Genomic DNA, 12675 nt, shown 5'->3' with positions numbered 1-12675 from the left:
AAAACAGCTGCTACTGTACAATTTACATAGAATGAGTTTAGAGAAGAAATCTTTATCAGTTCTGGAGATGTGTATAAATCAGATAGATTCCTTGAGTCTCAAATGACTAATGTCAAGACGCCAATACCAGGAAGAACTTGGGTTCTCCTCTCTTCCATTATCTAACCAGAGCCTGCCTATCAACAGCAAAATCAAGCTGAAAAAACTTAGGCAGGGAGTATTTTTGACAAGAACTACATAACCTACATAATCTCCCTTTAGGGTCATCACTCATCTGTGGGTAAGAGGCCTGGTAAGGATCAACTCCACCCCATGGTTACTGAGCCGAGTCACAACACTATTACTAATAATGGTACCAATAAATAAAACAGCACATACTCAAGAATAAGATCCTTGGTCATTCTTGAGCTGTCATTTGTTTATAAAGTTCTGTACAAACCAACGGTCATTTCTCTAAACCATCTGCTCTGTCTGGCTCAGCGAAACATGCTGGTACCATTTTGTAGGTTTCTTTTTAAGTTGAGGTCAAAGTTTCCATATACCCATCTTTCCTTTGTTTCAGAAGGGATACTAGGGAGGTGGGGAATGTTATATCTTATCTGTTCTAACGTCTCTATTCTACTGCAAGACCTCAGAAAAGAAAATGAGTGAGAGGGTCATCTCATAAGATTCCAGCATTAGTGATTCACTCACTATCTTGGGATTCTAGGAAACACAAGGGACTCAGAAAAAACACCTTGTTCAGAACCCTGATAAAGACCTTTCTAAAATGCCACGGCCAAATGTTCCCACAGAGAAGACAAAGGACTAAGCCTACATGTGCTCACTGCCTTCTTTTCTTAACTATGCTCTTTTCATAAGATTCAGCCAGAGATTTGTCCCCTCAAGCCTCTCAAGAGGGTCAGGACACCACTCCCACTTCTTGCCAACTTTAGTTACTTCTGTTTCTTGTCAATTTCATTCATTTTCAACAAAGTCCTCCAAGAATGAGGATGTTTTCAACTCAAAAGCTAAAAGCACCCTGGGCAGGATTTCTAGATGCTTTGGTTTAAACAAAAACTTATCTATTGTGCTGGGCGTGATCCTCAACAGCACTTGGGACTGACTACAGAACAGGACACGGAAATATTTTGTTCTGAAATAAACTCCGAATCAAACTGGGTAAAATGGCAGTATTAATTTTCTTGTTACAGTCTTGGGATTTTCCACTCCTTCCTAATAGTCCGTTAATTAACGGGTAGGACAAACACCTCTGTGAGAATGGGAAGGAGAAACAATGGACAACACAGAGATTAAGAGGGGGGGGGGGGGTCTGAAAGCAAGAGTGAGGAACCAGGACCAGGGACTAGATGACTGGAAGGGTCTGTTGGAAGATAAGAAATTAGGACAGCAGGAGATAGATTTGTGTTTCAAAAAAAAAAAAAATAGAGCACTGGGTCCTCATGAAGAGGGTAAACATCTTTGATCTTCCAAGGTTTATATGCTGACACGTCCAAGGATAATAAGAGTTGGGCATATAAGGACTTAACAAATGACTGAGATTAGTGGAGACCATGGTTAAGAGTGGTGCTTCTCAGGTGGCTCAGTAGTTAATAGAATCTGCCTGCCAGTGCAGGAGACACAGGAGATGCAGGTTCATTCCCTGGGCTGGGAAGATTCCCTGGAGTAGGAAATAGCAAGCTATTCCAGTATTTTTACCTGGAAAATTCCATGGAGAATTGCCAGAGAAGCCTGGCAAGCTACAGTCCATGGGGATCACAAAGAGGTGGACACAACTGAGCACTCACGTGTGTACTGTTAAGAGTGGTATTTAAAAAACTTAATACTCAGGTTAAAAAAACACAGATTATGGTCCAGGAAATGCTTTCAGCATTTCATGGGAGAACTTCATTGGTAGCTCTAGAACACACTGATGGGGCAAGGTAGTAAGCAAGGACATAAAAGAGTGGTACTATTTTATAGAGAAAGAAGTTGAAAAATCAGGTAACAATGGTTATTTCAATGATGCAACTGACTTCAAAACTCTGTAATTACCTAGTCCTCCCCTAAGCAATAAGACTTGGACTTGGTGTTTTTCACCAAAGAATCCAAAGGTTAATTCAGTTTTCATCCTACTCATCTCATTTGACTTATTGGCAAGATTCAACAGAGCTGCCTCCTCATGTGATGTTTTTTTCCACTGTCTTCCTAGGATCATCCTCTTTTGGTTTCCCTGCTACTTCACTGGTCACTCCTTTTTTTTTCTTTTAAATTTTCTACTGAAGGATAATTGCTTTACAGAATTTTGTTGTTTTCTGTCAAACCTCAACATGATGGTCACTCCTTCTTGATTTCCTTTTTGGCTCTTCTCCCTGGCTTCTTGACATTGGACTGCCTTAGGGCTGTCTTTGGTCCCTTTCTCTAACAAGTTATACTCACTTCACCCACTGCTGACCTCATACAGTCTGTGGCTTCAGATACTACTAATGTTGTACCAAAACTTCAGACACTACCTATGATACCAAAACTCAAAATGTTATCTCTAGTCCAGGTCTTCCTTCAGCTCCATACCTCTATATCCAAACTGTTTATTCAACATCTCTAGAGACATCTCAAACTCTACCTGCTCACCTTTTCTCCCAATCTAATGAATCAGAAATTCTGATGGCTTTACTTTCAAAACCTATCTAGACTCCAACCCCTATTACCTTGGTTCAAACCACCATCACTTACTCACCTGTATTATGAGAGAATCCTATTGGTTCTCCTCATTTCTATCGTTGGCAGTCCCACTCCCAACATTTACCCTCAAAACTCAGTAGCCAGAGTGATGCTGTTAAAACAAGTCACGATGAAGTCACTCTTCTACTCAAAATTCTCTAATGGCTCCCACTTCATTTATAGGAAGAGCCTACATGACTGGACACCCCTATATCCCACTTACCTCTATGACTAAGCCCTGTTCTTCTCCCCTCTCTCATTCCGCTTTAGCACACTGATTTCCGTGCCATTTCTCAAACATAACAGGCACACTCTCACTTCAACACCTTCATGCTGGTTCTACCTGAAATGCTCTTACCCTGGATTTCCTCAATGCTCCCACACCATCATGAGGTTTTATTCAGATGTGACCTTTTCAATGAGGACTATATTGAATATCCTATTTAAAATGACATTTCCCTGATTCCCTTCCCCATACTACTTCCTATCTCCCTCACTCTGTTCTAATTTTTCCTTTTCCAAAGCACTTCTAATCTTTTACACATACTATGTAATTTATTGTATCTATTGTTCATTGTCTGTTTCCCCCACCAGAATGTAAGCTCCATTCTAGCAGGGCTCTTTTGTTCTTCTGCTGTATCCTAGGTTTTTAAAACAGTGTCTATCTAGCACATGATGAGTTTTCAACAAGTATTTGATGAATGAATGAAAAGGCATGTGTATTAGACTTTGGAATATAAGAATGCAGGAAAAGAACCCAACCTCCACTAGTGGGCTTCAACACCCAACATGCGGGTTATCCAAGTGTCTCTCTCCATCTTCCTGCTGTCAATTTTGAATGTTTCTTTTATAGCATTTTTGACTACAGTAGGAGTAGAGAAATAAAGAAGCTAAGATTCTATTTACCCTTCATGGTCCTTTGAAACACTACTTCCATAAAAACTTGACTGATTACCCAAATCTGTTCAAGCTCTCCTTGATTATCTTTTTTATAGGCCTTGGAACCCATTTTAAAATTTAGCATGCACACACACACACACACACACACACACACACACACCCTTTTCTCATCTCTCTTGGACTAGAAGTTCTTGGAGGGCAAGAAAGTGTTTATCTTTCAATCACCCATAGGATTTGCATAATATTTTATCTAAGGGTACTCAGGAAGTGAACAAATTAAAGTAAATCTCATTATTTTCTCTGGAACAAGGCTTGAAGGAGAAGGCTAAAGCTATTATCTACTAAAATGAGGTCTGGTAAGTACCTGTTTAAGCAATTAATCTATTTCATTCCTGACTCTACCAGCAGAAATTAAGAAGGGCTGTGAGGGGCAAGAGACTACTACTTTTCCTCTATATCTAAAAGAGTTGTCCAAACAATCTCTTAGTAATTCCAAAAAGTCTGCGTGAACATTCCCAGGGCTCCAAGTTTCCAACCGTAAAGAGAAATACAATCAGGGTACTGACAATACGGAGAGAGCAGTGGCTGCTTCCTGGGGATCATGTAACCACTTAAGAGCTAAGAAAAGCCAGATGGGGACAGTCAGTGCTGTCAGTAAAGCTCAAAGAGCCCCACAGACAGCAACGCTTAATTGTACAAAAAAGTCAATTACACTAAATTCTTCTTTCATCATCTGTATTTCACATGTGTTTGCAACCAACTACTTGTGAACCATTAAAAACAGTTGTTCCACCAATTACTTGGGAGGAAAAAGCAGATGCCCAGGTCTGACTCCCTGAGAGTAAATGCATCTATGAGAGAAATGAGAGGAGAGACAGAGTATGCACACATATGCAGGCTCATGGAGATGCATCGACAGCTTTCCCAGCCTATTTCCTCAGCCTTCTGGAAGTGGGAGTGGCTGCAGTGAAGAGGGGTATGTTTCCCCCTCCATTCAAGGAAAAGTCTGTCATAGAAATCTCCCCTCTTAAACTACCAATGAGTCAAGAGCAACCTTCATGCAAGAAAAACGGAACTGACCATTCAGGAGGGTACCAGATAAGGCCCATGTCTTGGTCTCTAAGGGGTTTTTTAGAGGAAAGTTAAAAAGGAGAAAGCTTCTGAAATGAAAAACAGCAACACTTATTTATTATAAATTGCAACTCAGTAGCTACTGAGTACACTTAAAATATCCCTAAGAAACTAGGTATTATTATTACTGTTGTTATCGTTTGCATTGTTAATATTCTTATCTTACAGATGAAGAAAGTTTTGGCAAGATTAAACAATTTTTCCAAAGCCTCCAAATAGAAGATGAATGTATCAGAAATTTTAAGCTCAGGCCTACCAACTCTATTACACTGTGCTTCTTTCCATAAATAGTACGGTCTTAGTGTAGAGGCATATCTGAGCGGAAGCAACTCAATCAGTGAAAACCCTAAAGCCCTTTCCAACAAGAATTAGGAAAAAGGGAAGGAGAAGGCCATATAAATATTTTCCAGAGACATCCACCTCTACCACATGTTATCAAATCCTCCATTACTTCTATTACCTAAGTTACTATGAAGCAAATACTTTGGAAACTATGGATCTATGAGCACTGATCTTATCCATAGCAGTAACAGTGTCTTCCATTTGAACACACCTAGTTTTTAGAAAGCTTCCAAGACTGTTAAATCATTCCATGATATGAGATGGTAGGGTGAGGGGTGGGGGTAGCAATTTTACAGAAGAAACTCAGACCCACAATTGCTGTTACATAACCTGCCTAGAATCAATCAGTTATTGGAAGTACTGGACTTTAATCCAGGCATGATTTTAAGCCTAATGCTCCTTCCTATATACCATGCTGACTCTATACATAACTGTCAGTCTGTTTATCTTCAGAACTGTCACATAAAAATAGATGCTCTTCCTACGTACTTCAGAGGTGTAAAACATTCTCATCGGTTTTTTTTCTTTGCGACAGTGAAATTTCCAGTTCTATTCCTTCCTCTGATTTTTAAATGGGTTTTTAGAAATGAGTTGTTATTTGAAATCAATTGAAAAAATTGAGCCTAATCTTCCAGGTAAGAAGTTTTACCCTGAGTATTAGGTCTTACATCTTGAAATTATTTCCTCAACCTACTAGGAAGCCCTATGTGAATGACTTAGCCAATTGGCTAATTCTTTTTATATAATAATACTAAATTCTGTTTATATAATAAATAAATTTCATCTCTTTGGCGTTTGTGTAGCAAAAACATCTCCCCAGTGTTTGTCAGTCTTTCTGAACAGGAGAGTGGAGAAGAAAAAGATGCCCTTGTTCTTGGCTCACACTTAGCACTGCTCTCCATCTAGTTCTCTCAGCATTTGGCATGCATTGAGAAGCACACGGCAGGCATTCAATAAAAAATGTCGACTGCGTGTCATCTGATTATGCCATTAAGGCATACAATAGCAAGCCAACTTCCCCACATAGCCTGCCTCGGTATCTTACTTTGAAATGGCATGAACAGAGACAGCAACTCAGCCCCATTCCAGATCTGTTAAGTCAAAGAGGCAGTAGATTAGATTAGGAATTTCCTGACAGACTTTCCATCATCTAAGCATTCAAAGCTAAAACTCAAGGCCACTTCAAGCCCTTATATGTTATGTCTGGCTCACTGAACCTTGCTAAATGTTTCTTAAAACTACAAATGGCCAACAGTTAAAAATAGAGAAATTACATAGAAGAAACTTCTGATCACTGGAGCTGCCCTGGGGCAACAAGCATGCCGTCACGGTGGGGAACCTAGCAGAGGGTTCCGGTTAAAACTCCTCAGTAAAAGTGCACTTGAATATATGCTAAGTCATAACTCAAAAAAATCATTGTGGGGATGGCTATGTGAGCAGAAAATCCTATAGACCACTGATCTGTGCTAAATAAACTCCAGCACGTAAATGCCGCTGCTGGGATATCATGTTTTCATTTTTATTCATTTAATAAAATTTTATTTCTATTGTGATTTTTCTTTTACAAATGTTTATTTACTAATTTTTTATTTCTTTTCATCAGGGAATAAAAAAAGGATACTGAAAATAGCATAAAAAGTATAAATTAGGGCTTCCCTGGTGGCTCAGTGGTAAAGAACCCACCTGCCAGTGCAGGAGACACAGGTTTGACCCCTGGTCTGGTCTGGGAAGATCCCACATGCAACTGGGCAACCGAGCTCACGCGCCACAACTATTGAGCCCGTGCTCTAGAGCCCAGGAGTTGCAACTACTGAAGCCCCTGTGCCTAGGGTCCCGTGCTCTGCAACAAGAGAAGTCACATAATGAGAAGCCTTTGCACCACAACTAGAGAGTAGCCCCTCCCGCTTGCTGCAAATAGAGAAAAGCCCACACAGTAACGAAGACCCAGCACAGCCAAAAGTAAATAAAGGAAAACCATAAATTAAATAAAATTTAAAAAAGTATAGCTTCATGAAATTTTGTAAGATGAACACCTAATACCAACACCCGGGTCAAGAAATGGAATTTTTCTTGGCCATTCAGAGGCCTCTATGTGCCTCATCCCTATTACAACCTCTTCCCTTCCCTAAAGAAATCATTATCCTGGGACTTCCTGGGTGGTCTAGTAGTTAAGAATCCACCTGCCAATGCAGGGGACATGGGTTTGATCCCATATGCCGCAGAGCAACTAAGTCAGGGCACGGCAACTACTGAAGCCTACACGCCCTAGAGCTCAGGCTCCATAGCAAGAGAAGCCACCAGAATGAAAAGCTTGCATACCTCAATGAAGAGTAGCCCCCACTTGCCATAACTAGAAAAAGCCCACACTCAGCAAAGACCCAGCGCAGACCAAAAAAACACCCCACAAATACACCATTACCTTGACTTCTATATTAATCACTTTCTTGCTTTTTAAAATAATTTTTTATTTATTTTAGTATACATTCCTAAATACTTTTCATTTGGGGTGGGGGGAGGGGGGCGGTGGGCACACCACACAGCTTGTGGGATCTTAGTTCCTCAACCAAGAATCAAAGCCGGGCCTTCGGCAGTGAAAATGTGGAGTCCCTAACCACTGAACTGCCACTCAATTTCTCCAGGGAATTCCCTCCTGAATAGTTTTGCTTGTTTTTTGTTTTAGTTAATATATCTTTTGGATTTTTTATACAATAGGTTACCCCCTGTCCATGCTTTCTTTCATCATCAGAATGTATCTGTTGAAGAACATAAGACCATTTCACCTACAGTCTCTAACAGTCTGGGTTTTGTGGATTGTACCCTCACAGTGTAGTAGTACTACATACACCCCTCCGTCCTCCGTGCTACCTGCAGATTAAAGCTGGACCCTGAGGTCTGATCAGATTCAGGGTTTCTCATCAGCACACTCATAATGTCTAGCTGCCTTTCTTTTTGTAATGCAAATAACCGGTCGATGCTCAATGTTTAGACGTATCAATTCATGAGGGCTGCTAAGTAATTATATAAAAACTGTAATTTCTTTTTTAAAAATGCCTTTTATTTTACCTATATTTTTGAAAGATATTTTCCTTGTGTATAGAATTCAAGGTTGGCAGGTTTTAATTCTTTAAGCACTTCAGAGATATCGTTCTATTACAGTCTGGCTCCCATCGTTTGATCGTCAATCTTACTGCTGTTTATTTACAGGTAATTTGTCCATTTTCTTCGGCTGCTTTTAGGCCTTTTCTCATTATCTTTTGCTTTCAACAGTTTGATTTATGATGTGCTTAGGTGTGTTGTATTTACTCTTGCTTGTTTGAATCTACATTGTTGTGTTTACTCTGAGTTTTTGAATCTGAAAATTGGCATATTTCATTTGTTCTGGAAACTTTCAGCTATTATTTCTTCATGTATTACTTCTGCTTCACTTTCTCTTATCCTTCTGGGATTTCAATGTCATATGGATATGTTAGATCATCTATGTCCCTCTTGTCTCTTACACTCTGGTTTAGCTCTTTCCATTCTCCATTCTTTTTTTTTTTTTGTTTGTTTTGTTTTGTTTTTTTTTTGTATCACAAAGTTTTATTTATTTTTTTTTAAAATTTATTTATTTATTTATTTTTTATTAGTTGGAGGCTAATTACTTCACAACATTTCAGTGGGTTTTGTCATACATTCTCCATTCTCATTGTCCTTCAGTTCAAATGTCTTCTATTGACCTGTCTTCGATTCACCAAACCTGTCCTTTCACAATTAAACCCAGCCAAAAAATTATTAGTTTTAGACATGTTTTTCAGTTTTAGAATGTCTACATTTTTTTTTCTAAGTAGATTCCAATTCTCTGTTGAAATTTTCCATCTTTTTATCAATTTTGTCCATCTTTTATATTTTATCACACTTACAATATTTAAAGTTCCTGATTATTTGACTTCAATATCTAGATAACATTGTGGATTGGCTTCTTTTGATCCCTGACCACATTTTCCTGTTTCATAACTTTTTTATTGCATGCTGGACATTGAGGATAAAGAACCACAGTGACTGTTATGGACTGAACTGTGTCTCTTGCAAATTCATATGTCGACGTCCCAACCTCCCAAAGTGACTATTTGGAGACAGAGGCTTTAAAGAGATAATTAAGGTTAAGCAAATTATAAGGGTAGGACTCTAATCCAATAAGACTGATGTTCTCATAAGAGGAGGAAGGGACATCAGCAATGAGACATTAGCAAGAAAAGGCCATGTGAGACCACAGACAGAGGACAGTCATCAGTAAGCCCAGGAGAGAGGTCTCCGGAGAAATCAAACTTGCCAGAACCTTGATCGTGGACATCCAGAACTGTGAGGAAATACAGTTCTGCTGCTTAAATAACCCAGTCTGTGGGATTTTGTAATGGCAGCCGTAGCAGACCGATACAGAGATGAAAGTCACTTCCTCCATCTAGCATTCACCCATTCTATTGCTTTTCTCGAGAAGGTAAGGGGCTGGCCACCCTCATCCAAGCAGGAGGGCCAGGCAGGGCTGGGCTGCTTCTTTAGTCAGACTAAGTCTGCTTCTCGTTTCAAATCTCTCAAAGGCAAGACCTGTAGCCCGCATGTTGCAGGTATCTTCCACCAGTGGGAGTTTGTGTTCTACATACCAGGAGATTGCAAGAGACTACACTTTGCCTTTCTGGTCCAGCTCCATCCTCGAGTGTAGCCTCTTGGGCTTTTGATGGAGAGCCTGTGAAACCTCTGTTCTCTGCTTCTGTCCTTTGGAGGTTTTAAGCTTATCTCTTTATTATCCTTTTCCAAGCAGGTTCAAAATACCCTGTGGAGCAGACCCCTCCCACTAGGGGAACTCCGTCTCCTAAGCCCTGTATACCATAGGCACTTCATTCTGCTTTCCAGTCTAGTCCCCTAACTCCCAGTACAACCCCAGCACCCAGCAAATGTCCTGCAGAGAAGACTGGTCATGTGTTTGGGGTTCCTCTGAATCTAATCTATCCCATCAACCCATGTGGCTGTTGAAAACTGATTTCTTTTGACCGTGGTAGAGGCTGTCCATGGCAGCTCCACTGACAACCTGGGCACAGATGCCGTCAGAACTGAGCACAGCCAGACCTTCTGCTCAGTTGGGAAGACTCTTCCTTCTTCAGAACTTTAGTTCTCACACACTATTACCACAGCTTTCTGACATCTTTAAAAAGGTGGCTTTTGTAATTTGACTTTTGTACTTATTGCAGTGGGAACTACCTACTGCATCCTATGTGGAATCTGAAGTCTAACTATTTTTTAATAGAAATTTTACATCATTCCTTTTCCCTCTTTGAAATAACATTTCTACTTTACTTACTTTCCCCCAAACTTCAACATAATATATTTTTATAAAAATTCTATCAGAATCACCAACAAAACTATATATACAAATTCAGATTTTTTTTTATTTGCTGTGACTGTAAGGCTCTAAGTGTTAACATTTTGGTACTGTATCGGATTAGAGTTACCATTACAATTCTGTTCAGTCGCTCAGTTGTGTCTGACTCTTTTGTGACCCCATGGACTGTAGCCCGCCAGGGTCCTCTGACCATGGGACTTTCCAGGCAAGAATACTGGAGTGGGTTGCCATTTCTTTCTCCAGGGAATTATAATTCTTACTGGAACACAACTGATCAAAACAGATATACATTTAATGTTTTATAAAAACCAATTACTATAAAAATAAGCAATTTACTGCATAAGAAGATAGGGGAGAAGGGAGGGGGTGGGTTGGGCTATAGCCCTATGATTAAAGAATCCTTCAGTTGTTTTTTTGGCCACCTTAAGAGATTTTTATACCTTAAGGGCAATGCACCATGCCAAGGTTCAAGTGGTCAGATATTTCTGGAATATTTCTGATTTTCTGGTATTTTTTGTTTATCTGTTTGCTTGCTTCTTTTTCTGTAAAGTGGGAGAAGGACAAAGGGGAAAGGGGAAGTGGGAAAGGACAATACACATGGAATTTAAGAATCTAGAAATGGATTCCTTTAAACTAACTGTGCCTATACAACCCTTGGAAGGTCCAGGCACCCATTTCCCAGTTTCAGTATTGGAGTCCTAAATCAGTTCTGAGGGTCCCTGCCAACCCAGAGAGCGCATAATCATCTACATGTATAAAGGCAGCCTAACAGTGGCCCATACCCTAAGCCAGTACAGAAATCAGTAGGTGAAAAAAATCTACAATACTACTGATAATTCTTTCCCCTTCTCTCAATACAAACATGAAAAAGATTCCAGAGAGCAGTCCTAGGAGAGGGAAATTATCTACCTTCCATTTTGAAAGTCACATAGACTTAATAATGAAGTCTTCAAGATCATGTAAAAGATACAATTAAGCCCAAAGATTATTTCTCAGCTAATCAATCTAGGATTCATGGGGGTGGGAGACTTAATACAGGATTAATTCTAGAGATAGAACATCATTTTTTGTTCAGATAGACTGTTGCTGTCCCATCTGGTTGTACGTCAAAAGTAAGATGCTTCATTCACACTTTCCAAATTCCATAAGGGGAAAAAGGCCTTTTGTAACTTGTTTAGTAACCAGAGCATAGCAATAGGATAGTTTTTCTAAAAGCAAGCCTCATCAAGTTCTGAAAGGCAGATGTTTGGTAACAATATTGTTAATTCAGCAATAGGCAAGCCAACAACTTTCCTCAACTCTAAGACCTAGACACATTTTGTGTAACATTATCAGCACAGTCCTCTATTCCTTTCCTGCCATTTTCCAGTGTGATGCCATGTGTCACCTGGAGCAGATGGCTGTATTGAAGTGTCCTGAGAATAAAAAACAGGTATTTTTCTACCAGTAGGAAGCCACCAGTGAAACACTCATCTGAGCACGTGAGGACACTAGTATCAAGAATGATCCATGCTGTCTGAAAGCTCAGATGGCCTAGATCCAAACTTATGGAAAGCTTTTTCAGAATACATCTCGAGCAAAGGCAGAAACATTTCTTCCTAATTTCTCTCATGTCTGGGATCCGCCAAACTCCAGGGAGTACATCTGTCCATTAATAAAGTTTCCCTTTAATTAACATCACCAGGGAGGCCAAAGGGAGGGCAGAGGCCCTAACAACTGTTTGTAGAGGAACACGTGGAGCAGGAACGCACAGCGACAAAGGAAAAGCAAGGTAAAAAACACTCCAAGTGTGAAACAGGAGAGAGGACAATAAAGAGGAGGCGACCCAAGAAGTCTAAAGAAAAGTTCTTAGGAGAAAAAATCTGAGCATGATTATGTCAGATAACGGTATACATGAAGGTTATAGCTAAATCTGGCTTCTAATTTTTATTTTAAAGTTTACTTTGGTCACTCTCCAATAAATTTATTATATTAAAGGAGAAATATCTTCTGTTTCTACAGATCTGCCCTTTCAGGGCACAGCATGCAGAAGGTCAATAGCGCCAATATTAGCAGCAGATTCATATTAAGGATATGCTCACCTGCTTCTGGATCTGCAGGAATTCTCCACATGTACAGGTTGAAGTCATCAGAGCCTGAAAGGATATACTGTTGAAACAAAAAAAATATGTATTTATTACTTATGTGCTGATTGATAATATATGTATCCACCTATCTATACAGGAAAA

At 39.7% G+C, this 12675-nt stretch overlaps 1 protein-coding gene across 3 annotated transcripts in view; it reads right to left on the bottom strand.

Annotated features, from left to right (window-relative positions):
* The window catches only part of DCAF5 (DDB1 and CUL4 associated factor 5), a 90810-nt gene that overhangs the window by 13674 nt on the left and 64461 nt on the right, over positions 1-12675 (bottom strand). For all 3 annotated transcript variants that reach the window (XM_061156803.1, XM_061156801.1, XM_061156802.1), the window contains exon 7: positions 12529-12595. In XM_061156803.1, coding sequence (XP_061012786.1) covers positions 12529-12595 — 67 coding nt within the window. The remainder of the gene's footprint in view (positions 1-12528; positions 12596-12675) is intronic.

The sequence above is a fragment of the Dama dama genome, chromosome 12, assembly GCF_033118175.1.
Source record: "Dama dama isolate Ldn47 chromosome 12, ASM3311817v1, whole genome shotgun sequence".
NCBI classification, from domain to species: Eukaryota; Metazoa; Chordata; class Mammalia; order Artiodactyla; family Cervidae; genus Dama; species Dama dama.
Note: the sequence above shows the minus strand (reverse complement) of the source record. Positions and strands in the feature narration are given on the sequence as shown.